This window comes from Muscardinus avellanarius, assembly GCF_963383645.1.
Source record: "Muscardinus avellanarius genome assembly, chromosome: 12".
Classification (NCBI taxonomy): domain Eukaryota; kingdom Metazoa; phylum Chordata; class Mammalia; order Rodentia; family Gliridae; genus Muscardinus; species Muscardinus avellanarius.
Genome location: NC_137798.1, coordinates 69,098,294 through 69,126,129, shown reverse-complemented (window position 1 = coordinate 69,126,129; position 27,836 = coordinate 69,098,294). Strand labels below are relative to the sequence as shown.

Here is a 27,836-nt window from a genome sequence, read left to right as displayed (position 1 = left end):
CACCAAAAAAAAAAAAAAAAAAAAAAAAAAAAAAGTTCTCCTATGAGGCTCATGTTGTCAATGTTTAAAGTAGTTTCCAGCCTGGGTATTAAGTGTTGGGAGGGGGGAAGGGAAAACGAGGGGGGCGAAGAGGGCACCAAATACAGATTAAATGTACAACATTTACTTTCAATATAAAAAAAAATAAATATATATATATATATATATATAAATAAAAATTCAGAAGATCATGTGTTACCTGGTAAATACATGCAATTTTATCTGAAATTTAAAAAATCATATAAGAAACTCTAAAAAAATAAAATTTATCATTGTAAAAAAAATAAAATAGAAAATATAATATGTACACTGTAAAAAAAACAAAACAAAAAAACAAAAAAAAAGTAGTTTCCAAATGAAAGGGAAGAGCCTAGAGATCCATAAATATAAGGCCGCTGATTAAAAATAAAATTGCATGTTCAACAGGGAAGGATCAATAGTTTTGGTACGGTTGGTCCATTCCTAATTAATGTCCTGTCAAGCAGTGACTTAAATGCCCAACTAAGCCCAACCACCACCCTCCATGTCTCCTGCCAACTGCCCGCTCCGCGGCACCTGTGGGTGGTCCCTCTGAGGTGGCCAGCTGCTCGTCTTCCTGCTGGGAGCTGCCATTCAAGGCTCTTGGACCTTCTTTGCCACCATCAGCACCTGGACGTAACAGCAGCTTTACCTAGAATAAGCCAATTTTTAAGTTATCATCTGTAAAATATAAAGGTTTTCTGAAGCATGCCGGAGCTCAGATTAATAGGCAAGAACTAAGGATATGGGCCCTCTCCTTTGCAGGGCAACTTGCTTGTGAGGAAGCAGCAGAGATGTCAATACCAGGAATAAAATAGCCTGTTTTAATTTCCATGCTTCCTGACAGTCCCCAAATAAACAATGGAAAAACAAAACAAAACAAAAACAAAGAAAACAAATGCTGAGCTTACCAGATTGCTCCTGTGTTAGCACTTTTATATCTTCACAAAACTCGAGCTTTCCCTCCCCCATCACCCCGCTGAGGTGGCTTAGCAGCGTCACCACCATGAACTGGAGACAGAGGACATGCCGCCTGGCCTCCCAAGGTCATTCATTGTGGAGTGTTTATTCGTCTCTGCAAGTACCCGCTTCTCCCATTATCACAGAGCTGACTGGGCTATTACCCAGGTCTTTGTGAAAATAAATATATTTCTTCTAGAAGAGCTATGTTTCCTCTGGATTGTATTTGTATGATTATTAGTGTGGAATGGGAAAAATAAAAAAGCCTTCAAATTTGTGGTGACATGCCTGCATCAGACAAAGGGCTTGAGCTTTAGAAACTGGCCAGGTGAGGAACACCAGCGCGGTGTCTGGGGAAGCCCAGCTACGCAGGCGCGGGGCAGGTGCCAGGGTCTCTTTGCCCAGTCTTACTCCATACCATACAGGGACAGATTAAGTGACAAGTGCTTACTGAGCAAAAGGTGGGTTTCTGAATCGGGCATGGCCAACCTGTTGTCAAATGACTTGGATTTGACCGTGTAAAGGTAGAACGTTCTCAGTTACAGAGCAGTAGTCATGACTGGATGCAGACAGCACGTGATGAAACCCTCTGACACGGTGTTGGCTTTTCTAAAAGGTGGCACTAAACGACAAGCGATATTTAACTCCCTTCTCACTACTTCTCTGTACTGAGAATGTTCTGTGACCAACATTCAGTCCCAGGCTGCCCCCAGTAGCTGCCCTGCCAGAACACGCCAAGAACTCTTATAACTAAGAAGGGGCAGAAGCTAATACCCCCCAGCACAGTAGTAATGAATACCACTTGTGGGTTTTTTTTTTTTGTTTTTTGGTGGTGGTGGTATTGGGGATTAAACCCAGGGGTGTTCGCCGGGCGTGGTGGCGCACGCTTGTGATCCCCGCGCTTGGGAGGCTGAGACAGGAGGATCGCACAGGTTCAAAGCCAGCCTCAGTTACTTAGTGAGGCTCTCAGCAACTTAGTGAGACCCTGTTTCCAAATAAAATATAAAATAAGTCTGGGAGCATAGCCCGGAGGTAGAAAGCCTCTGGGTTCCACCTCCAGTACCACCACCACCACCACCACCAACAACAACAACAACAACAAACACCAGGGGTGTTCTGTCTTTGAGCTACATCCTCAGCCCTATTTTATTTAATTAATTAATTTTTTGTGTACCTGGGATTGAACCCAGGGGCATTTTACCTCCATGCTACAACCCCAGCCCTGTGTTTTTATTCTTTATTTTGAAACAGGCTCTCACTAGGTTGCAGAGGGCCTCACTAAGTAGCTAAGGCTGGCCACAAAAGTGTGATCCTCCTGTCTCAGCCTCCCAAGTACTGGAATTACAAGCATGCGCCACCATGTCTGGCTCATATTTTATTATTATTATTATTTTTGGTGATACTGGGGTTCCTGGAAACCCTTCTACCTCTGGGCTACACTCCCAGACACTTACTTTTTGTATTTTTATATGGAAACAGGGTCTCTTAAGCCAGCGGAGCTGATTTCGAACCTGTGCGATCCTCCTGTCTCAGCCTCCCAAGCCTGGGGATTACAAGCGTGCACCACCATGCTCAGCTTATTTTTTATTTTGAAACTAAGTTGCCAAGGCTGGCCTTGAACTTGTGATCCTTCTATCTCAGCCTCCCAAAGACTGGGGTTATAGGTGTGCACCACCACACCCAGCTAATAATGCCTACTATTTCTGAGAGCCTTACACAACAGCTTTAATGCACGGCAGGCTTATTCTCTGGGAAGAAGGCATACAGGGCAAGGCAAAACACTTTAGGTTGAGCAGTAGAGAACTGTCAGGGCAGCAAGTCAACCCCACAGACACCACAGCACACCATCAAAACACCAAGTCCTGGCTTCTTGTCGAGAATGTGTGGTCAAAAGGCAAACGTAACAAAGGTCCGGGAGCTCACAGGCAGTCCTGGGGGGCCAGTACTTTGCTTCTTCATTACTTACACGGACAACTGTCTCACAAGTAACCATCGTTGCTCTGCCGTGCTGACATACACAGTTTTTGCCAGAAACCTCTCTAACTCAGCCCAGGAGAGATAATTGTTTTTGTCATGCCAAGAACCAAACCCAGGGCCTGCACGTGCCAGGCAAGTGCTCTGCCACTGAGCTCCACACCTCATCTCCTTAGAGATACTGTCACTGTGAGAAAACCAACTTTAGACGTCCAGGGAAAGATCTGTATAATTTGCACCCACATCTTCTTTTACATTTTAACTCTTACTCATACACTCCTGGGGGTTACTTACATAGGCTGGTTTGTAAGGTGTGCTAGAGTCAGAGGGGACGGGTGGCACGTTCCTATCACCTTCGACTTGTTTGTAGTGATGCTTGGGACAGGAGGGGCTGTCAGGAACGTGCCATGAGTGGCCATCAGAAATGGATTTACCTGGAACGAAAATGTTGCAAGTGATGGTCTTTTTTTTCCCACCCAAGGATTTATATTTAGCAACACAACGAAGGTCATGGGTAACATGGCATCGGGTTATAGTGTCGACATGAGATCCTCAGCTCTCCTTGCAAAGCATGCATGTTTGCAAAACGTCAGTATGTCTCAGTAGGAAATGAGATGAGTCATGCAGCCGGATGACATTGTGCCTTTGCTAGATGGGATCACAGTGGAGCACGACAGATGATTTGCTGCGGATGAGTGGCGTTTTGGATGGAGCTGGCGTTGCGGGGGGTTGTGGGGACACTACAGGGGAAGGTTGGGTCTGGGGGCCAAAAGACAGATCTCAGGAAGGGAGGCCTGACTGGAGATGGGCTTGGGAACTGAAGGGCTGCTCATGGCTCTCTCCCACCTCTACAGATGGGGCTGGGTGGAGGATAAAGATCAGAGCTGCAAGTCAAGGAAGAAAGGAAGGAAGGATGGGTTTTTCTCTTGCAGCAAAGGTGACGGTATCCCTACCCTCACCCCAATCCCAGGAAATCACCAGAAGCAAGGAAATAGTTCCAAACCAAGCCACCATGATAAAAGCTTGGCCCATGCCAAAGGACTTCAGTTAGATGGAGGAAAAATAATTTTAAAAAGGCAGCAGGAAAAATTCTTTTGCACAGGCCTGCGGGGAAGGAGGAACAGCTCGGAGCTGCTCTGGTGTGGGCAGGAGTGTAAGGAGCGCGCGGGTATGGGTGAGTATGGCAGTGTCAATACACCATGACGTGAGGACCACGGCGCATGGTGTCCACACAAGGCAGAGGTCAGACATGACACAGAGCGGGTTGAGGATGCAGTATGCGTCATAGGGTGCTGCCACGTTGGGACGCATGCACGGGCAGGGGCCTACCAGAAGACGCTTTCAAAGTTTTTGTGGTCATTTTAAGATATGCCTCAGGATTTTCAGGGATTTCTACATCTGAAAAAGAATAATGTCATTGTCCTCACTGGATGTGTCTGCGGATTAACGCCCAAATCCTAAGTAAGTACAGTAGAAACATCGTCAGCTGGAAGAAGAAACCCAGCTACTCTTCATCTTTTCTTACCAGAAGGATTTTGAAAACCCGAAGGATTTTTATTTTCCCCCAGCCAACTGACGGTCTGCAGGGGCAGCGGGGGAGACTGAGTTTCAGGGAAAGACCAGAGATGCTCAATCTATAGATACTGAGAAACTGCCCTGAAAAGTTAACAAGGAGCTCTCAAATAGCCAGGGCCATCCATGAAAAGCCTGAATGTCCCTACGTCAATGTCCTGGGTCTTATTTCTCATTCATTCCGCCTGTAATAGGAGCGAGCCAGGTCTCAGGTATGTCAAGAGGTAGGCAGGACAGAACCCAGGAAGCCACAGAGGTCTGGGTCAGCCGCAGGCTGGACCCCTGGTCACGGAGAGCTGGCGCGGTGCTAAGGCCGCGGCAGGGGCTCTGGGGAGCGGCCGTTACCTGACAGCGCGCTGTAGTACGGACCCTCCTCGTCGTCTTCGTGAGAGGAGGAGCCGCCCACGTCGCCTGTGTGATCCCACTCCAGGGGAATGGAGTCCACGCTGACGGGGGTCTCGCAGCCGGACCGCTCGTGGCCCGGAGCGGGGGGCACGAGGTGGCAAAGGGACTGGGGGGACGCGGGCTCCTCGCCCTCTCCCCGTTTACGCCAGGAGTCAGTCTGGATCTCTCTGGGGTCTTCCAGGTCCGTTTCATTCTCAGATGCCTCCTTTTCATCTTCCATGCCCTAAGGGGGAGTACTGGGTTTTATTTATTTATTTTTGTGGGGCTGGGGATTGAGTCCAGGGGTATTCTACCTCTAAGCTATACCCCACACCCATTTAAATTGCCGAGGGCCTTGCTAAATTGCTGAGGCTGGCCTTGAACCGGGACCCTCCTGCTTCAGCCTCTCAAGTACTGGGATTAAAAAGGGATGGGCCACCATGCCCAGCTATATCTAGGTTTTAGAATTAACTAATTCCAAGGCAGTTCAGTTAGAAGGCGCATTAGAAGTCTGTCCATCTAGCAGGAGTCCCAAACAGCTCCCGTTTGTTTTTCCAAGGCAGGGTTTGTCAGTAAGCATGGAGTTCTGTTGGGCGTGGTGGCGCCTGCCTTTAACCTCAGTACTTGGGAGGCTGAGACAGGAGGATAGCAGGTTTGAAGCCAGCCTCAGCTACTTAGATGCTCTGCGACCCACCGAGACTCTTCCAAGTAAAAAGAAGTAAAGGCTGAGAGTACAGCTTAGAGTCAGAATTGACTTGGGTACAATCCCTAGGAGAAACACACACACACACACGCACGCACACACACACACACACACACACACACACACACACACACACACACGAGCAACAGGTTTCCAGGCCCTGTTTATGGTTGAGTTTAGACACTCTAGAGTGGGTCCTGGAATCTGTATTTTTTTCTTTTTGGTACTAGGTAATGAAACCCAGGGGCTTCGCCTTCTACCTCCAAGCTACACCCCCAGCCCTACTTTTTATTCTTTATTTTGAAACAAAGTCTCACTAAATTGTAGAAGGCCTAAGTAGCTGGGAGCTACTGGGATTACAAGTGTGCGCCTCCAAGCCCGGCTCTAGAATCCGTATTTTATAAAAATTCAAACTTTTTCCTAAAAAAACAAAACAAAAGCTGAAGTTGATCATCTAAGTTAAGTAATTTTATCTAGAAGACAGAGAAATGTTGGCCAAAGTTTCACTGATGGTTAACAACAAATTCCTCCAAGTATCAGAAAATGTTAAAAAAAAAAATAAAAGGAGCCAGGCGTGGTGGCGCATGCTTATAATCCCCATGCTTGGGAGGCGGAGACAGGAGAATTACGCAGGTTCGAAGCCAGCCTCGCTGGTTTAAGAGACCCTGTTTCCAAATAAAAATATAAAAAATAGGTCTGGGAGTGTAACCCAGAGGTAGAAGGGTTTCCAGGAACCCCAGTACCACCGAAAACAAAAACAAAAACACAAACAAAAAAAACTCCCACATTAACCATAACCACTGCAGGATAGTTTCCCAATTCTCTAAATATCTGGTAGAGCCATGGGCAGGCAGCACCGCTTCTCACCGGAGCACGGGAGGTCAGCCGCCGGTGGAACCGGGAAACCCTGCCGAACACCTCCTGACAGTAACGGTGCAGCTCCTCCAGCTCGTCTTCAATCAGCGCGGCATCCAGGGGCTCGCTCTTCTGAATCAGCTGCTCCCCAAACACAATGAGCTGGTCAATCTTGTTGGTATTTAATGTGATTTCCTGTTGGAAGCCCTATTTAGAAGATAAGAAAAACCTCAAAGAAAGAAATTTTCCCTGAGCATCCAGTGTCTGTTTCTTTTAAAATAATCATAGAAAAAAAGGCACCACCTGTCCTTACGTTCTTATGCCTTTTTTCATGTCTGTTCTGTACCTAGTACTCCAGCTTCATCAATTTTTAACCCAGGGACAATGATCACTTAATAATTTAAAATGATTGTACATACTTTTTTCCTCTCTCTCCTCCTTCTGGGCACTGATTTTTCCCCCCAATTAAAAAACTCTAAAAGTTTGACACAGATTAAACATTTTGTCATTATTGGGTGGAAGGAGAGAACTCATCTTATTGACACTTGGTGGAAAGAGAACATTTCTCCTAACAAGCCACCAATGGACATCTATTTTGGCTGACAGGTTAATGCTTATTGGTGCCATAACATTTGGGGAGACAAATTTTCCCTTCTCAGCCTCTTCTGGCATCTAGCCCAGGAGAGAGAGGACTGTCATGCAGGTGTGAGCCACAGCGGCCAGCACAGGAGAGCTGGTCCTGGCCCCGCCGTGTCCGGGTCTCCTCTTGTGACACCCAACTCGAGTGCTGGAGAAACAGTATCTTAGGATGTTCTATTAGAACCTAACGCTGGCTCTCCCCTTGGATGATTATAAATGACCATGAGAATAAATCGCCTAAGTCCTCAACCACAAGGACCAATGTCCTGGCTGGTGATAACCTAGTGATGCACAGCTGGGATGCAACCGGATGGTTGAGGGATCCTGGAATGTGCCTTCACGGCATCAGGTGGAATTTGAACTGGGCCAGCTCCTCTGCAGCGGGGCCTTCTCTGAAGAAGAGCTGAGGACTCAGCCCTTACGTTTAGCTGGCGCATCTTGTCATCAGCATCGCTCTCGGAGAAGTGCTCCACGTTGGTCAGCTGCAGGTCCATCTCTGTGAGCCACACCAGGATGCTCTCCCGGGTGCCCTCAAATTCTTCCCGCTGGGTGGTGAAATGCTGTGAAGAGAAAGAAAAGCAGGTCTGTACTGACCATGGAACAAGACCACAGGTAGCCAGCAGGGTCACCTTGGGCTCAAAGGAAAGGGTGCCCTGAGACACCTGCTTCTGGGGCGCCCAGGAGCATGGGGCCTGGTCCTGGCTGTGTGATACCTAACAAGCCCCCAACTCCTCTGAGCCTTGGCAAATGGAGGGGGGGGGCGTGGAAATGCTGATTATGATCCTTTCAAGCATTTGAGATTCTGTGATTCTCTGGTCTAAGTCAGGATTTTCCTATCTGTTGAGCAATGCCCTGAGAGGCTGGGCCAGGTGTGACAGAAGATTTAGCAGCTTCAAGATAGAGGAACGCTGGTGTCAGGGCTGAGCCTGGCTGACTGAGCTCTCCACCTGCCTTTGCGTAATTCTGAAGGTGATGGAGACCCAGAGATTTATTGCCACCAGTTCAGGTGACCTCGGGTGACTCCTAGTAGAGGGACAGCTGACTCCCAGAAAAATGTGGCTTTCAGGGGCAAAGGAAGGTTTAGACTAGTGATAGTGAAATTAGAAGATAAACAAAATAACTAAAAAGAAAATCATTCAGATTCCTGGAAAAGCTAGCCAATGTCCTCCAGAGAGGGTGAAAAACAAAAGGGCTCAGATTCTCATTTTCCTAAAGTGATTTCAAAGCATACTGCCCCGAGAACAGAACCGGGGTTAAAATTATATCCTGTAGCTGCGACCTACAAGGTTTCAGCCTGGACCTGGACTCACACAGGTTTACAGAACACATCGTGTCAATTACAGAAACCTAAAGTGAAGACTGCGGGCTCTCTGCACCCATGGCTTCCCCATCAGAGGAGCCAACCAACTCTGCATTGAAAATACGTGAAAAATTGCACTGAACATGTAGACTTTTCCCCTTGACATCATTACCTAAAAATAGTATAATAACTACTTGTCTTAGATATAATAAGTAATCTACAGATAATATAAGTAGAGAGAGGATGAAAATAGGTTATACACGGTGCCATTTTACATAGGGGACTTGAGCATCCAGTGAGTCTGGTTTCTGTGGGAGGTCCTGGAACCACTATACTTACACCTTTCTTTCTTTCTTTCTTTCTTTCTTTCTTTCTTTCTTTCTTTCTTTCTTTCTTTCTTTTTCTTGTTTCTGTGGGAGGTCCTGGAACCACTATACTCCTTCCTTCCTTCCTTCCTTCCTTCCCCTTTCTATTATTTATTGGTACTGGGGGTTAAACACAGTGGTGTTATATCTCTGAGCTACTCTCCCATTTTCTTATTTTAAAACAGGGTGGCACTAAATTGCTAAGGTTATCCTCAGTCCTCTTGTCTCAGCCTCCTGAGCACTGGGATTACAGGCATGTGTTGCCACACCATGGTTATAGAAACTGAACATGTACACTACTGAGTGTGGTCCATGTGCAGCAAAACCCAGAGAACGCTCCCTGTCCCTACCTCCACAATGCAGAGGGGCACGTGCATTGTGTTTTATTATCCGCAGTCCTGGTTCGGGCACGTGTGACAGAGCAGGGTTCTTCCTAGGGGCCTGTGTGTTCCCTTCACTGACATGGAGAACCAGAGCTCCAGACTCCATGGGCAGCCCACGTGCTAATGTGCATATCAGCAGTTATAAAGAGATGTGTCCTGGTAATGCATATCACAAAAAGAAGCTTCTTACAAAACCCTTCTTACAAAAGGGAATGCCAGCAGCCGTGAGCTCCTTTGTGCTGGGGACTGTTAAGTGGCTCAGTCGTCCGCTGACATCTACCTGCTGTGCCGTTTCGAGCCTGCTGCTGCAGATCCCATGCTATTTCTCCCTGCCAAACTCAGGACAGTGCAGGGCAGTGGGGAAGGTTACCCTGAGTCTCCGCAGGATGGCCGTGACGCGCTTCTGGAGGTTGTCCCAGCGCTGGTTGCCCTCATGGACCATCTGCTTGAGCTTGCTGGCCGTGTCGGTGCGGTTCTCCCGCGCTAGCCGCCGGTACTGCTTGTTGATGAGCTCCAGCTGCGTGAGCCGCTCGTGAATCTGCCGCTGGAAGGCCTGCAGCACACAGGGCTCAGTGCTAAGGAGGCAGAGTGCAGGGGTCCCCTTCCAGGCCCCAGAGAGCCACGCAGTTAATCCCCAGCTGCACCAGCCACAAAGGGTGACTTTATCAGCTTTTCTTTTTGCAATACTGGGGCCTGAACCCAGGGATGCTCTCCCTCCAGGTGTACCCTCCAGCCCTTTTTTAAATTTTGAAACAGGGTCTTGCTGAGTTGCTCAGACTGGCCTCAAACCTATCATGATCCTCCTTTCTCAGCCTCCGGATCTACTGGGATTACAGGAGTGCACGGCTGAGCCTAGCTATCGCCAGTTCTTTGATGCCAGCTGGAGCACAAGCTTCCAAGATCGCAGAGCAGCTGGCACACACAGGTCCTGCGAAGCTGTCTTAGCAGCTAGTGGCGGTGGGGACTGTGCATTCCTGGCCACTCAGAGGAGCCACCTAGCAGCTCCCGAGTGCTGTGGCTTAGTTCCTAAGGCACGAAGGGGCTGCAGAAGGTGCTTACCTCAAACCGCTTCAGCTCTTCTTTGGCATTTGTATACAACACTTCAGAGGAGTTGGGGCAGGCCGCCGTCCTCTCGGCAGACTTGAGCCAGTCCTCAAAACGGGAATAATCGTCTAAAAACTTCTGCCACAGGCGCCATGTCTCCTCGATCCTGCGGGGAGGAAGTGACTTAGCTGTCCGTTTTCGAGTTCTTTTTGTCCCCTGCCCGGGCCCGTTCCCCAGTGCCTCTGCTCACACTGCCGAGGGACGAACCCTGCTACCTTTTCTGGGAAACAACTAGGCGTGCCACTTGTTGGTGTCTACACCTTTTTTCCAGGAGGGCATCTACCTCAGAGCTCCTGCCTTGAAGGGAGTAATAACAGGAGCTGAGCTGCCCATGGCAGGGTCAACACAAGTGACATCGAGAGAGCTGGGGACAGACATTACACCACCGTGTCCTCCACCATGGTTCCTTAGTAAGCTCTGGGCGCCCTATGGGGTCTTCTCTGCCAACACCGGGCACGTTTCTAAGTGATGTGACTAGAACGTGGATACTGAGCCTGAGGGCAGAGGGCACACCGGGTGCGGCTGGCCGCGTCACAGACACGTGGGGCCCTTACTTCATGCGCCGCTCCATTGACATGGCACAGATGTTCCTCCAGCGCCTGTCCAGGCTCCTGGTGGTCTGCTGGATGGAGTCGCACTCGGTCTCGTTGGCACAGGCATCCGAGTCGTGCAACAGGACATCGCAGATGTTAAACACGGACTCCACCCCTGCGCTGTGCTGCTCGATGTCTCGCTGCAGATCCTGCGGTGGCGGCAGAGTGTGAGGGACCCGCCCTCCCTCCCCAGCTCGGGGGCACAGTCCCAGGGACCCTGGCACCTTGGGACCAGCAACACAGACGGAGCCTGCCATTTCTGTGTAGCCCAGTGTCACGGCACCTGCCCTCAAGCCCGTGCACAGGCAACAGGCACGATTCACATGTGGAACTACACAAGGTGTGGGATGGGGGCGCCCACCATACACTGACAGGTGGTCGTGCTGACCCGAGAGGCCACCGCCCATGGACTCTGAGTATGCATGGGCTCTATTCCAAACCACCCAACCCCAGTGGCCTCCAATTTATGTTATTATATTTTTATGGTATTGGGGATTGAACCCAGATGCCTTCTATCTCCAAACTATACCCCAGCCCTTCTTTTAGTTTTTGTTTCGAAACAGAGTTTTGCTAGGTTGCTGAGTCTTGCTAAATTGCTGAGGTTGGTCTCCAACCTGTGATACTTCTGTCTCAGCCTCATGAGTACTGGGATTACCAGCGTGCACTATTCACACCCAGTAAAAGGCCTCCAATTGAGACATGGTTTGGGGGAGATCTCCTATGGAAAACTGAGTCTCTTCAGCAGGAGCTGAAATGTAAGCAACAGAATCTGAATCTCTTGAGATTTTTATGGGTCATAAGCTCATGAATCTAGGAAGAACCCAGTGCTGTCTCTACACAGCAGGGACACAGGCACGTAGGGACCAGCAACATAGACCGACCCCACTGTCCTCTTGTAGCTGTGCCCGCAGCTACATGCATGGCACACACAGCCTCCCCATGAGCCCTTCAGGGCTCCACTGGTCCCAGGGAACAGTCTCTGGAATCTTGTTCCCTGATAGCAAGAGTAATATAGCCCCCCATTTTGGGACAAAGCTTACTTATGAAGAGACAAAGCATGGTCAGTCATTGGAAAAAGATGTAAAAGTTTGCACTACTATTGGGGAATGGCTACAAAATGTATTTGAAAATAGCTTTGGTATTAGAAAGCCAGAGCTTGGGTGCGGGCAGCCACTCAGACAGGGAAGGGGCCCTGCAGAGTTCCAGGCACCAAGGGTGGTTAGCAAGAAAAGAGAGGGAGCCCAGAGTCTTTTACATTTTAAAGACAAGCAAAATTCCCCGAGGATGTAGGGGATGCCATAAGAAGGATGGAGGGGATGCCATAAGAAGGATGTAGGGGATGCCATAAGAAGGATGTAGGGGATGCCATAAGAAGGATGGAGGAGGATGCCATAAGAAGGATGGAGGAGGATGCCATAGAAGGATGGAGGAGGATGCCATAAGAAGGATGGAGGAGGATGCCATAGTCTTTTACAGGTCTCTGACTCTGATAATGAATTAACACATTCTGGGGCAGAACAAAAGGTTTGGGGTCTGTACTGGAGACAGGGCAGGAGAGAATCTCCACATCTAAAGACCCCTGGGAAGGGGCAGGTCTAGTCCGGTCATAAGATTATTGGTATAAAACTCTGACTTATTGTCAGGGCACACCCCTATCCTGTCTGGTATAGGGCTTTATTAACCTATCTTTCCCTTCTGTCTTTGTAATAATAAAATCATTTAAGCTTACAGCCAAAAAAGAGGAGTTCTGGCTATTGTTTTCTACACATAACTAATAACAACAACCCACAGCTACATCTCAGGGTAACAGAGACAAAGTCAGTCCAGGGACCAAATGGGGGATGACCGAAACCCAGAGCCCCAAATGAAGTGGAGGAAAAAGGGAAAACAGAGTAGAAAAAAGTCAATGGAAAGAAAGAGCTCCCCCTTCTTCCCTCCCCATGGAGGCTGAGGGGACCACCGCTCACTGATAACTTTTTAAGAATAAACATGAGGGCCAGGCGTGGTGGCGCACGCTTGTAATCCCCGTGCTTGGGAGGCTGAGACAAGAGGATCACACGGGTTCGAAGCCAGCCTCAGCTACTTAGTGAGGCTCTCAGCAACTTAGCGAGACCCTGTTTCCAAATAAAGGTCTGGGAGTATAGTCTGGAGGTAGAAAGCTCCTGGGTTCCACCCCCAGAACCACAAAAAAAAAAAAAGAATAAACATGAACATGAGCTGGGTGATGCTCTCAGTAACTTAGAGAGAACTTGTTTCAAAAAGAAAGAAAGAAGGAAAGAGAAAAAGAAAAAGAGAAAGAAAAAGACAGACAGAAAGATAAAGACAGAAAAAGGGAGAGAGAAAGAGAAAGAAAGGAAGGAAGGAAGGAAGGAAGGAAGGAAGAAAGAAAGAAAGAAAGAAAGAAAGAAAGAAAAGGAAGTCGGGTGTGATGGTACACACTTGTAATCCCAGTACTTGAGAGGCTAAGACAGGAGGATTGCAGGTTTGAGGACAGCCTCAGCTACTTAGTGAAGCCCTCTGCAACTCAGTGAGTCCCTCGCGGACAGCCTCAGCTACTTCATGAGGCTTAGTGAGGCTCTTTGCAACTCTTTGAAACCCGGTTTCAAAATAAAGAATAAAAAATAGGGCAGGGGGTGTAGCTCGGAGGTTGAATGCCCCTGGGTTCCATCCCAGACCCGTCTGTGGAGAGATGTGCAGGGTGGATTTTAAGCTCGGCAGCTCAGGGGGGAAACCTGGACCACTACAAGGGCAGGTGTATTCCCAGAGTTAACACCAGGGGTGAGCTCATTTTAAAGCTGCATTCAACTCTACATTTAAGTAGAATTCCAGTTTTAAGAATTCTTGCTGGCTTATAGAATTGCAGTGCACTTTTATGAAATTTACTGCTATAGACACACTATCTCTTTCAACTATTAAAGTAGTAAACTAGCGACTATGACAGCAACGCTAAATGAATAATACTGACAATTTTAACTGAAAAATGCCCATCTCTTCACTTGGCTCCAGCTGGGTAGAATCTGCTTAAAAAGCTCAGAGAAAGTCTGTGGAGAAACATGAATGCTATGTATTTTAATAGATTCTTTGTGGTTACCTTATTTATTCAGCTTACACTGAAAAAAAAAAAGGCTAATGAAAACTGAACAAGGACTTCCGGGAAGATGGCGACCGAGAAAAGCGGGGCTTAAGAGTCCCGCTAACAACCAATCTCCATTACCACAAAAAGAGCGCCTTTCATAGCCAGAAAACACCATCACCAGAAAAACAAAAAAACCACCAGGCTCCAGAGAGAAAGCGAACTGAGAACAGAGCTCAGGGCCACAGAGGAGACACACGTGCCCGAGGACGCGGCAGCAGCGCCATACTGCCAGTGGCAGCGGCGAACTCAGTGGACGGCTACAGCAAGCCGAGGTGAGCCGATGCGGAACAGCCAGGCGGGATCTTTCGGCGCAGACAGCATTTAAAGCTCCCAGTGGCTGAGCTCAGCACACGCTGCAGGGATTCAGCGTGGAAATCAAAACCAGAGAAGAAAAAATACGCCAGCCTCATGGCCGAGGGCGTGGCAGAGGCGCCATATTGCCACCGGCGGCGGCAGCAGCAGTGAATTCACCGAGTCCAGTACAGCTACATCTACGTACTCAAGAACAGTGAGTCAAATTGCGGGCCACAGAGGAGAAATCCCAGTATTGTGCCTCCTGGGACTTGACCCAGTGAGGGAGTGGTGGTGGCAGAGATATCACACCATAGGAGAGCGTGCAACCTGGCACCCCCCATAGTTTAAAGCAGCCTCTATCGACTCCCTGGGTCGGAGACTCTGTGATACAACCCAGTAAAGGAGTAGTAGGGTCTGAGATAATACAGACTCGAGATCCAGAGCACCTTAAGTGAAGCCATAGTGACCCAAGGGAAGAACCCAGAGAAGGCACAAACCTCCGAAATCATGGGAAAGAGGAATAACACTGAAGTAATGAATGTGCACAACCCCACAACATCAGAACCTGATAAAACAGAAAATCAGAGATTTCTAGAAGATCAAATCAGGAAAATAACTGTAGAAATAATAGAGGTGCTTCGAAAAGAACTCAAAGAGAGCCAAAAAGAGATAAAGGATGCAATTAATGAAGTAAAGGCCTCAATTCAAAGCACAAACAACCGATTAGACCACATGGAGAACAGAATCTCGCTCTTAGAAGATGAGCAATCCAAAAATGAATGCATAGTTTCTAATCTAGAAAAAGATATCCAACAGCAGGAATCTGACATTGAAGAAATATGGGCCCATCTTAAGAGAGCTAACCTAAGAATAATTGGAATAGAGGAGGGAAAAGAAAGTGATACCAAAGGGATCAACAATCTCTTCAAGGAAGTAATAGCAGAAAATTTTCCAAATATAGAGCAAGAGGTTGATACACAGGTCCAGGAAACTTATAGAACTCCCTTTAGACAGGATCCGAGAAGAGGATCCCCACGCCACATAATTGTCAAAATGACCAATGTGGAAGCCAAGCAGAGAATCTTAAAGGCAACAAAAACAAAGGGCCAAGTGACATTCAGAGGCAAACCAATTAGAATCACTCCAGACTTCCCAAACCAAGTCATGAGAGCCAGAAGGGCTTGGAGTAACATATTCCAAACTCTGAAAGAAAACAACTTCCAGCCAAAAATTTCCTATCCAGCAAAACTTTCTATCAAATTAGATGGAGAAATAAGAAGCTTCCATGACAAACAGAAACTGAAGGAATTTATGTCTTCAAAACCAGCGCTAGAGAAAATACTCAAAGAGATTAACTACAAAGAAGAAATAGGTAACACTCACCAGAACCAGAGAAACAAGAGTTTCCATCCAACAGACAACTAAGATTGGTTATCTGTGGAGATTCATTATTTATGTTAGTCTTTTACCTATCTCTAAATTGTATTGTTTGCCTTTATTGTTGTTAATTTTTAGGATTTCTAGTTGGAATATTAATATACCTTCAGATATAGCATTTGGAAATATTTTATCCAATTCTATTAGTAACTTTTAACTCTGTTTACATTGTCTTTGGATATACAATATTTTCTTTTATTTTTTAGGGAGTTTGTATATTCTTCTGTTGCCTGTGCCATTGAAATCATATCCAAGAAATCACTGCCAATTTCAATGTTGTGAGGTTTTATGACCCAGATTTTCTCCTAAAAGTTTATAGTCTTAAGATTTATATTTAGGTCTTTTATCTAGTTTGAGTTAATACTTGTATGTGGGATTAGGTAAGGGTCCAATTTTATTCTTTTCCATGTAATTATTATTTTTCAACAATATTTAGTTAAAAGATTATTATTTCCACCACCAAATGTTCGTGGAAACCTTGTCAAAAATAACTTGACAATATAGGGAAGAAGTTAGCTCTAGGCTTGTATTTAACTCCAATGGTCTATATATCTGCCTTTAGAACAGTACTACACTGTTTCAATTATTGTAGCTTTATATGGTTTGAAATCAGAAAATATACATCTTCTAGCTTTGTTTTTGCTTCGAGATTGTTTTGGGTATCTAGAGTCCATATTCCATATCAGGATAGATTTTTTTCTGAAAAATAAATATATGATAGTTTCACCTAAAAAAAAGAAAAAAATATTCTCTGGTAAGAAAGAAAGCAAAAAGAAATATTGAAATGTTATCTTTAAGTCATCAAAAGCTTGGTATCAGACAAATGAAACTGTTATGTGAGATTATCATTTTTAATTTTGGATAAATTGCTATAATACTAGATGTCAACCACTAAGCCAAGCATGGGAGGGAGGGATGGGGAGAGAATGGGATGGGGATCGGGTGGGGGCTGACTGGGCGATGTGTGCATGTATGTCTACAAAAGTTTGTATCCCACTATGATGTATGAATACAGTGCACCAATAAAATAAAATTAAAAAAAAAGAAAAGAAAACTGAACAAAATACAGGAAAATGATTGACAGTAAGAAATAAGGCCTCAAATAATGTATAAAAGAACATCCATATTTTGGTTAAAAAAAAAAAAGCCAAAGCCTAAAATTTTCAACAACAACAAAAAACACAACTCCCTCAAATACTCGCTGAAACACTGGGAGTGCACCACGGACACTTAGCAGGAACTAGTTACCTTGCAGAAAATAGTGACAGAGGACTTGGCAATAGTTTGCAAATCAAAGAAAATGGTCCTACCACTAGTGAGATGGGAACTTAGGGATACAAAAAGAAAGATACACAGAGCCTCAAAGAAGACTAGCCCGTGAACCTTGGAATGCAAAACCAGCAACGCAGCCAGGTGTTCAGCAGGGTGGGTGTGGGGAGAGCCACAGGACCCCCGGGAAATTTGCTGGACACAAGGGCTGACTCCAGAGCTGCTCCAGCAGGGCTGCTCCAGTGCCTAGCTTCTCTAAATGTTAACATCCCAGACCCAGGGGCTACTTCTCTCCCTCTGGATGCCCCAAATTCTCCTTTGGATGTGGTCCTGCTTTCCTAAGTAGGTCTGGCTCTCTCTGAGTGGCTGAAATGCAGTGGGCTGAAATTCTTTTGCACCAGGTGCCAAGGACCCTACTGGAGATCTAGGTGCAGTTCCTGCCCCTCTCTCCTCCTCCTCCTCCTCCTCCTCCTCCTCCTCCTCCTCCTCCTCCTCCTCCTCCTCCTCCTCCTCCTCCTCCTCCTCCTCTCTCTTGCTATCTCTCCTCTCTCCTCTATTCTATTCTCTCCCCTTCTCTATTCTCTCTCCCCTTCTCTATTCTCATTCTCATTCTCTCTCTCTCTCTCTCTCTCTCTCTCTCTCTCTCTCTCTCTCTCTCTCCTCTCAGAACTCCTTCTCTGGTGACACACATTCACGGGGCATGAGTCTGAATGATAGTTATACTTCAGAAAGCATCTGCACTCTGAGAAGACATCCTGCTGGGTTGATTTTTCTGAGCAGGTGATGCAGGGCACTGAGGCTGGGAGCGAGGAGGAAGGAGGGCAGCAGGAGAAGCTGGGACCACATGAAACTGGAGAAGAGAAGGCAGCTAGGAAGGTGAAGGTAAAGAAACCAGAGACATAAGACGAAGGGGGAAATGGCTTAGGGTGTTTGGAGGGAAGCTGACTCAGCCTGCAGGGGAGGGGCTACGGGCAATCACAGAATGAGAAGGCAACTGAAGATGCTCCAAAGCGCCATCTGGCATCCCAGGGGGTCCAGGAGACCATTTCCTTTGCATTTTGAAGGAATAACAGCATAACCCATCACCATATATCTAAAGGAGTCCTACATAAGAGAGGAGGAATGAAAAGGACTCTACAGAGCCCACCTGCCCCTCCTCCCCTCAGGTCCCCGAAGAAATTACAGAGGACCCAGGGACATCATCTCTTAATTACTTTAGGGGGCTGGGAGCTTTTTGCAGAAAGCAATAGAAGGTGATCCCAGGTTTTCAGGTGTGATTTTTGGAAGTAATCAAGCAACTTACTTTATTTATTAGGAATTGGAAAATAAGGTTTTAAAATTGTGACTCAAACATATCAGGTGTGTCGGCATCAGTCTATAATGCCAGTACTTGGGAGGCTGAGACAGGGGATTACAGATTCAAGGACAGTCTCAGCAACTTCATGAGACCTTGTTCCATAAACAACAACAACAACAACAACAACAACAACAACAACAACATAAAAAGTGCTGGGGTATAGTTCAGGGTTGGAGGTGTAGAACAGAGAATGCACCTAGGTCCAATCTCTAGTACCATCACCAACAACAACAAATATCTAAGCATAATTCTTTTGTGTGAACTTTATGCTTTCAATGTTTTGGAGGGTCTAGGTTTATAATAAACACATGGTAACTTAGTCAACAAAAATACTAAAAATTTCTTCAGACATGTGTCAGGCAAAATAAGGACCCTCCCTCCGCCTTTCCAAAGTTGTCCAGATTCTAGCCCCAGAACTTGTGACTATGTTAGGTTACAGGGCAAAGGAGAATTAAATTTGCTAATCATTGACTTTAACATAGATTATCCTGGATTATCTGGGTGAGTCTGAAGTTATCCCAGGGTTCTTAAAAAGTGGAAGAGTGCTGGGCATGGTGGCATACGCTTGTAATCCCAGCATTTGGGAGGCTGAGACAGGAGGATCACGGTTCGAAGACAGCTTCAGCTACTTAGTGAGGCTCTTTGCAACTCAAATTTTAAAATAAAGAATAAAAAAATAGGGCCGGGAGTGTAGCTCGGAGATAAAATGCCCCTGGGTTCTATCTCCAATACTGCAATAAATAAATAAATAAATAAAAATAAAAAAAATAAAAAGTGCAAGAGTTAGTTAAAAGATACAAGTACAGAGGAAAGGCCCACAGAGACATTATGTTACTATCTTTGAAGATGGAGGGAGGGAGGGAGCCAAGAAACATGGGTGGCCTCAAGAAGCCAGAAAAGGCAAAGAGAGATTCTCCCCTATAGCCCCAGGAAGGATTGCATCCTGTTAACACCTCATCAGAACTGTGTTTTGAAGATGCTAAATTTGTAGTTCATTTGTTACAATAGAAAATTAATACATTTAACTCCTATATAGTAGTGGAGGTCCTGACTACTAACTCTCCATCTTTTTTGGTAACCAAAAGGGAGAACTACATTAGAGTGACGTGTGTGTGTGTGTGTGTGTGTGTGTGTGTGTGTGTGTTGCTGGGGATTGAACCCAGGGGCATTCTACCTCCAAGCTACACCCCTAGACACACTTTTAAAAATTCCTTATTTAGAAACAAGGTCTCACCGAGTTGTGGAGGGCCTCAGTAAGTAGCTGAGGTTGGCTGTGGACCCAAGACCCTTCTGTCTCAGGCTCCCAAGTATTGGGATTACTAGTGTGCGCCACCACGCCTGGCTTTTCATTAAAGTAACTTTGAATTCTAGAGGAGAGAACTGAAATTGTGTGCATTTCAGTATGGAAACGAGCAAGACCAAGAAGACGGCAGCTTCAAGCCATATGCTTTTGTGAATAAAGTCCCTATAATAAATTAATATATTTTTCGGCCCTTTTTAAACTTAAATCTAGCTAATCATTATTTTTTTTGTACTGAGGATTGAATGCTGGGGCATTCTACCTTTGAGCTACAGCCCAGCCTTATTTCATTTTTTAATTTTGAAACAGGGTCTCACTGAGTTGCTGAGGGCCTTGCTAAACATCGGCATCAGCTGGCCCGCGATCTGCAACCCTCCTGTCTCGGCCTCTCAAGTACTGGGATTACAGACATGTGCCATCACATCCTTCTAATTAATCATTCTTTAAGAGCAAAGATATTGGCAACTTTCATACTATTTACCTGAACAAGACTTATTTCTCAGGGTTAGTAGTTATTTGCAATGCTTTGTCGGTTCAGAGACTGAACAGACTAGAATAGAAAATTCTATTCTAGTGGGTCAAATTTGTAAATAAAACTGATAATGTTCCACAGCTGTGACGCTGCTGAGAGGAACATTGAAATCTCTGTGATGTCAGCCGGGCGTGGTGGCGCAAGTTTGTAATCCCAGTATTTGGGAGGCCGACACTGGAGGATTTCGGTTCGAAATTGCCTCAGCTACTAAGTGAGGCCCTCTACAACATAGTGAGACCCTTAAAAAGTAAATAAAGAATAAAAAATAGGGCAGGGGGTATAGCTCAGAGGTAGAATGCCCCTGGGTTCCATCCCCAGATCCGCAAAAAAAAAAAAAAAAAAATCTCTGTAATGTCCACAAATTCTAGGATACTTATATTAGTATTCTTCTCTCCACAAAGGAAAGGCAACCTCGATGACCTCACGGGAAAAGACACACTTAAATTTCTGAAGCTGAGCAGAATAACCAGTGTTTTAAATGGGCAGCATTCCTGAATTGCACGAGTTTGAAAGCCAAAGAATAGGCACCATTTACACAGTAATTGTAACAGCACTTTAAAAAGCTAAGAGTAATATCAAGTACTTAGTTCTATTTAGGGGAGCACAAAATGTCATTTATAACCATTAAAAGGCCCGACCTGAACTCAACACAATTTATCCACAATTTATCATCAAAAGGGCAGCCTTCTGGCCTTGAATCTGGTGAAAATGTCCAGCCCTAATAGTGGCAGAACACCTAGACAGACCTGCGAGGGAGGAGAAGCTCGGGAGAGGCTTAACGTGAAGAAAACAGACGCGAATGGAAGAATGGGACTGCGCATGTGGCTGAAACAGAATTACCCTCAGGTCTGAAAAAAGCAGAAGCAAAAGTGAATGAAAGCTACAGAAATAAGACTTAGAAATAAAGACAAAATTGGGCACCACCTATGAGAATGACCTTCAGTGGTCTACTCACAAGAAAGTGGGTTTGATGAGCCGGTGCCGTCACAGAGAACCTGCGGGGCCAGTGTGATGGCAAGCCCCAGCCACACGCAGTGTTCCTCACGGCGTGGGTTCCCAAGGCTAGCTCGGAGCCTTCCAACGGAGAACGAGACGCTCGCGCTCAAGTGCTGCTGTGGTTGGGAGGTTTCTTATGCGTATCAGCCCAAGTATGTTTCTTATTACACCTTTTCATGTTTGGAAATTTACTTATTTATTTTGAGATGGGCTCTTGCTAGGTTGCCCAGGCTGGCCTTGAACTTGTGATCCTCCTCCCTCAGCCTCCAAAGTAGCTGGGATGACAGGTGTACCTGATTTATGACTTGTTTATTAAGCTCTATCAGACACAAAGAGTTTGATCCCATGAACTTTTTCTCAGGTTAAAAAAGTTCATTGAAGTGGATTGAACCCAGGGGGGCATTCCACCTCTGAGCTACACCCCCAGTCCTATTTTTAACTCTTTATTTTAAAATAGGGTCTAAGTTGTGGAGGGCCTTACTAAGAAGCTGAGGTTGGCCAAGAAAACGTGCGATCCTCCTGTCTCAGCTTCCCAAGTACTAGGATTAGTCGCCACCATGGACAGCTAATTTATTTTTTGATTCATTGCCTTTCAAAATGATGTTGACAAAACACAACAGAGATCAAAGGTAAAAAAAAAAAAACCCACAAAACTAAAGATCTAAGCCGGGCATGGTGGTACATGCTTGCAATCCCAGTACTTGGGAGGCTGAGACAGGAGGAGCACAGGGTTGTGGCCAGCTTCAGCTACATAGGGAGGCTCTCTGAACTTAAATAAGACCCTGTTTTAAAATAAAGAATAAAAAATAGGGCTGGAGGTATAGCTTGGAGACAGAATGCCTATGGGTTCAACCTACAGTACTGCCACATACAAAGAAACCTAAAAATCCTATTGGCCACCAAGATTAAAGCCTGTATCTTAAACATTACTCAAATTATTTCATGAAGAGCTATGGAAATGTAGGCAGGAGGACATTCCAGAGATGGACATCTCACATATACAGCATAGACAAGCTGGGTGCGGGGGCCTGTGCCTGTAATCCCAGTACTTGGGAGACAGACAGGAGGATCACAGGTTCCAGGTCAGCCTCAGCAACTTAGTGAGACTGTTTCCACATAAAACATACAAAGGACTGAGGGTGTAGCTCTGAAGGTGGAATACCCCTGGATTTAATCCAAAACACAAAACGCCACCAACAGGCGATCTGTTTTCTCTGGAAAAAAACAATATTACGAAATGTGACCGTGCTGAAACACACAGCACAGACGGGCCGGCCTGTGTCATCAGACAACCGTGATGGACGCTTCTATACACAGCTCACTTGCATTGCCCACCTGCTGCTCGGCGAGCCTCTTCTGGATCTCCTGATCGTCACAGACGTCATAAACCACTGGCTTCGAGAGCTCCGACTCAATGCGAGCCAACCAGGTACGGAGGTTGCTCATGTTTTTGTCTAACTGCTGAATAAAAGCAAATGTCTCCTTCAGTTTCTTCACCCTAAATGTTTTTGCAGACAAAAAAAAAAAAAAAAAAAAAAAAAAAAAAAGGTCAACCCTTAGCAGTGAGGAGTTCAGGCCAATGAGGGTTGGGTAAAAAGGAGCCTCTTTTGCTTAGATTTTACAGTGAGAACAGCCTTCATGTCACCAGATCCGAGTTTCGCAAAGTAGGTGATGATTTGCCAGGCTGCTGCCTCAGCTGCCTTTTCAAATGGACTTAGCTTCCCCAAGCAAACACAAAAGTGCTATCATTCCCAGAGCGGAGTCCCCTGAGACCCCACCCATATTTCTGGGGCTCTAGAGATGAGAAAAGATGCCAATCTTTCTAAAATAGCCATTTCTGAGCCAGGTATGGTCCCGTACACTTGTAATCCCAGCATTGGGGAGTCTGAGACCAGAAAATCATGGTTTGCCAGACAGCCTCAGCTACTTAGTGAGGCCCTCTGCAACTAAGTGAGACCCTGTTTCAAAATAAAGAATAAGGCCGGGCGTGGTGGTGCACGCTTGTAATCCCCGCGCTTGGGAGGCCGAGATAGGAGCATCGCACGGGTTCGAAGCCAGCCTCAGCAACTTAGTGAGACTCTGAGCAACTTAGTGAGCCTGTTTCCAAATAAAGTATAAAATAGGTCTGGGAGTATAGCCTGGAGGTAGAAAGCCTCTGGGTTCCACCCCCAGTACCACCAAAAACCAACCAAACAAACAAATAAAAAACAAAACAAAAACAAAATAAAGAATAAAAAGTAGGGCGGGGGTGTAGCTTGGAGATCTAACATCCCTGGGGTTCCATCTCCAGTACCCCCCAAATAATAATAAAATAAAAATTAAAGTAAAAAAATAGCCATCTGGCTTCTCTGGTCCACTTTGTCTTGGATATGTCAGGGTCTACAGCAGTCAATGGTCTCGCCTGAGAGATGAGAGATTCCACACGTCTGCTGACATGGTGCTCAGCCCACGATGTCTGTCGCGGGACCTTGCTCTGAGCAAGGACAGAACACACGCTAGAGCCTGTCGCTTCCATCTGAGGGCTGCCATTTCCACCCAGCCAGCCGCTGCAGGTGGATTATAGGGAACCTCCAGCAGTCGGGGTGGGGGCAGAGGTTCTGCTGTCTACCTGGCCAATCCACCTAGGCTCCCGTCCAGCCCGACTCAGCCTGGAGCAGATCTGAGGGAATGCACGCACCACTGGTAAGGCGGTGTGCTCACCGGCAGGCCAGCAAGCCAGCCGGCAAGGGGCATTAGGCCAGCAAGCCAGCCGGCAAGGGGCATTCACTTACAGATGTGGAAATGCAATGTTTCAACAAACCGCTTTCATGACAGTCCTCAGGCAAAGTGAGGGAAGGCCATCTGGGGGATTGTCAGTTAACCCGAGACTTAAAATAAGGGCAACAAGCCAGGCGTGGTGGCGCACGCTTGTAATCCCAGTACTTGGGAGGCCAAGAATGGAGGATCATGGCTTGCAGCCAGCCTCAGCCGCTGACCCTTACTCACTGAGGTTCCCCACAACTTAGTGAGACCCTGTTTCAAAATAAAGAATAAAAATGGAGCCGGGAGTGGTGGCGCACACTTGAAATCTCGGTACTTGGGAGGTTGAGAGGGGAGGATTGTGGTTCGCAGACAGCCTCAGCTATTTAGTGAGGCCCTTTGCGACTCGGTGAGATCCTGTTTCAAATAAAGAACAAAAAATAGGACTGGGGGTGTAGCTGGGAGGGAGAATGCCCCTGGGTTCCATCCCCAGTACCACAAAAATAAATAAATAAATAATAGGGCTGGGGTTATAGCTCAGAGGTAGAATGCCCCTGGGTTCATTCCCCAATACCACAAAGAAAAAAAAAAAAGCCCATAGCCGTAAGGCCCCACCTAACAATACTCATGCTGGAAGTTGCTGTCAGACTGCCTCCCATGGCTGAGAGCACTGGAAAGGGAAACTGGGCGCTGACCCCAAGTTTTCACCCAGGAAACACTGCTCTCCACACCCCATCACCTAACTGAGCCTAACTTGCCTAACTGAGCAACTTGTACCAGCTTCTCTGCCTCCTACCCACCTGTGGTTCCCAGGCTGTAGCAGACCTTCTGAAAAGCAAGGCTGATCCAGGGTCAAAACCCTTCAGCAGTCCTGCCCCGCCCCACAAACTAGTTCAGCCCTGTGAACTTTCCAGCACCTCCAGCATTCAATGGCCTTTCTGCCTCCAGCACTTTACTCTGCAAACAGCTCCTCTTTCCTTCCAGAGCTTCCAGCCACAGTCCCGCCCCTTCAATGCATCTGCAGCATCCAAGCCCTCTCACCTGGCTCTGAGACAGACCGCAGCAGCACCTCCCACCCCACCGAGTGGGCAGGAGGGGCCGCAAACACTTGTTGAATGAATAAATGTGGATAAGCACTTCCTGCATGGGCTATGATTTAGGGAGACCAGAGTTATGTGCATGTGTTGTTTCTGCATCTTATAATGGACCTTGGAGAATGCCTTCCAGTTCATCTCTATTCTACCTGTTCCTTTATAATTTAAGGAAAAATGCTTTTCTCCCTTTATCTCTATTGGGCTTCTGAGGCCCCTCACACTTCAGGTTGACTATAGCATCTAGGTGAGATTAAGCCCAGAGTTCTGGAAGCAAGCAACCCAGGGCTACCACCTATGAGCTGCACACCTCTGCAAGGCCTCCACATTTCCTTTTTTTTTGTGGTACTGTGGGTGGAACCCAGGGGCTTTTCTACCTCCAGGCTATACTCCCAGATCTGTTTTATATTTTATTTGGAAACAGGGTCTCACTAAGTTGCTGAGAGCCTCACTAAGTAGCTGAGGCTGGCTTTGAACCTACATAATCCTCCTGTCTCAGTCTCCCAAGCACTGGGATTACAAGTGTGCGCCACCACGCCCGGCTCCATCTCTCTTTTTTTTTTTTCAGGATGGATCCATGGGCACTCTACCACTGAGCTATATCCCCAGCCCTTTTTATTATTTTGAGACACGGTCTCACTATGTTGTCCAGGCTGGCCTGGAATTGGGATCCTACTGCCTCAGCCTCCTGAGTAGCTGAGATTACAGGTGTGTACCGCCTCACCCAGGGGCCGGAGCCTCCTAACTCCCCGCTTCCTCATTATCTATAAAAGGAAACAACTTGTAGGTAGTTGTGAGACCAAAACAAGAGGATGCATGTAAAACCATGCATCCTGGCGCATAATACATGCTCTTCTTATGCCCACCAGGATTACGTGGTGCTACCATATTGCTTATTCATACGGTACTGGACCTCATCAAGCTCTCACAGGTGCTTTCTTCTCAAATGCACCGCGACCGGGCAGGCTTTGGGGGCAGGCTGTGCGATCTTGTAGAGACCCTGTGGTCAAGGCCTGGGTTTGTGTCTTGGCTTGGTTTCCTCTCGTGTATAAAATGATGTTCACAGCAGCACTTCTTTGGCTGGGGAGCCGAGAGGACTGAGGGAGACATAACGCACCACGAGCCCTGGGGCAGTCCTGACATGGGACTGTGGGCACGACTGGTTTCAAGGAGATATGTTCTCCAAATTGCATTCTTAGGAGCAATCAAGTGGCCTTCAAGGCCAAGGTGTGTTTTATTGAAGAGGGCGTAACAGAATCCCAGGCCAGGCCTGGATACAGTGACCCTTCCTTCTTTCCATGGCTTTAGCACCGTGCCCTCCTCAGCCCAGCATCTCGTCTTTCTGTCCAGGGACCAGCAATCTTCACAGTTGTGAAGGGCTGCCTTCTGGAAAGCTGTGAGGGCTGCTCAGGGGTGGGGACCAGGGCTCAGGCACAGCCACCCCACGGTTCTCCTGCTCTGCTCCCCATGCCCTCAGCCAGCTCCCCACGCCCTTTCACCACAGAAATCCCGGCCTTTTTTTCTCAATTTAACAGGAAGAGGGCTGGCATGCAAATTTTTATATGAAGGGGACTAACAACCAAAAATTCTGGGTATAAAAATACAGGGATGAACCAGGTGTGGTGGCACACGCTTTCAATCCCAGTACTTGGGAGGCTGAGACAGGAGGATCGCAGGTTTGTGCTCAACCTCAGCTACGTAGTGAGGCCTTCTGCAACTTAGAGAGACCCTGTTTCAAAATAAACAATAAATAATAGGACTACAACCTTTATGTCTAAGCCATAAACGATAGCTCGTCTTCCTGTCCAGGGACCGGGAGTGCTCGAGATAGACCATGGAGTATGTTCATACAAGTTGAACATCACCTAATCCCCAAATCTGAAATCCAAAATGCTTCAAAATCAAGAACATTTTTGAGCATCACCATGTCACAATGTCACAAGTGAGGGATTCTACAGCTGATCTGATGTGATAGTTTTTGTCAAAATGCAGCCATTCTAAAAATACTTAAAATTATCTTCAGCCTGTGTAATAGAAACATAATCCACTTTGTGTTTTTAGACTTGGGTCCCATGCCCAAGATATTTTTCCATGCATATGCAAATATTCCAAAATCCTCCCCAAATCCCAAATCCAAAATGCTTTTATTCCTGAGCATTTTGGATAAGGGATATTGGACGTTGTGTGGTCAACTCGTTCTTTTAAAGTCTCTTACACTGGATGTGTTTTATAAGTCATTAGCCTTGTTTATGGATGATCCGTGTCACGCCCTAACATCTAACACGCTAACACGCTCAGGCCTGTGCTGTTTCACATGTTAGCAACTCACTTAATCCTCAAAACAATGCTGGGAGATTGGTACTAGTATTATTCCCATTCGACAGTTGAGGAAATCGAAATCATTTAACCGAGGGTAAATAAGTTACACCATTATACGTGGGGGCTAGCGGCGGCATTTAACCTGGGCAGCCTGGGCCACAGCTGCTCTCTTGTGGCCTCCCATACACCGCTGCATCTGTTCACACATACACATTGGTATAGGATGTGTTTTGTTGCTGTCAGGGGACATGACTCCAAGTCTGGCCTCGGGCTCCAGGCTACACTGGGGGCAGGAGTGAGCCCACTGGGAGCTGCATTTTGGTACATGGTACATGGGGAAGAGGCCAGAAGGCTCAGCTTTGCTGCCCAGGTTTCCTTCCTATGGTTTTCTTTCAAAACACATTTAGCCATTTGCTTTGTCTTGGGTCCTGAACATCTTGAAGACTCAGCTACAAGATAAGTCTTATTCCCATGGAA

At 46.6% G+C, this 27,836-nt stretch overlaps 1 protein-coding gene across 1 annotated transcript in view; it reads right to left on the bottom strand.

Moving 5' to 3' along the window:
- Positions 1 to 27,836, bottom strand: part of LOC308271520 (nesprin-2-like) — a gene marked incomplete at its 3' end in the record, with an annotated part of 253,796 nt that overhangs the window by 10,329 nt on the left and 215,631 nt on the right. The window contains exons 81-90 of the mRNA XM_080707904.1: positions 22,546 to 22,708; positions 10,851 to 11,038; positions 10,252 to 10,402; positions 9,563 to 9,745; positions 7,567 to 7,704; positions 6,518 to 6,712; positions 4,909 to 5,191; positions 4,321 to 4,389; positions 3,286 to 3,425; positions 595 to 709 (exon numbers count right to left, since the gene is read on the bottom strand). Coding sequence (XP_080564030.1) covers positions 595 to 709; positions 3,286 to 3,425; positions 4,321 to 4,389; positions 4,909 to 5,191; positions 6,518 to 6,712; positions 7,567 to 7,704; positions 9,563 to 9,745; positions 10,252 to 10,402; positions 10,851 to 11,038; positions 22,546 to 22,708 — 1,625 coding nt within the window. The remainder of the gene's footprint in view (positions 1 to 594; positions 710 to 3,285; positions 3,426 to 4,320; positions 4,390 to 4,908; positions 5,192 to 6,517; positions 6,713 to 7,566; positions 7,705 to 9,562; positions 9,746 to 10,251; positions 10,403 to 10,850; positions 11,039 to 22,545; positions 22,709 to 27,836) is intronic.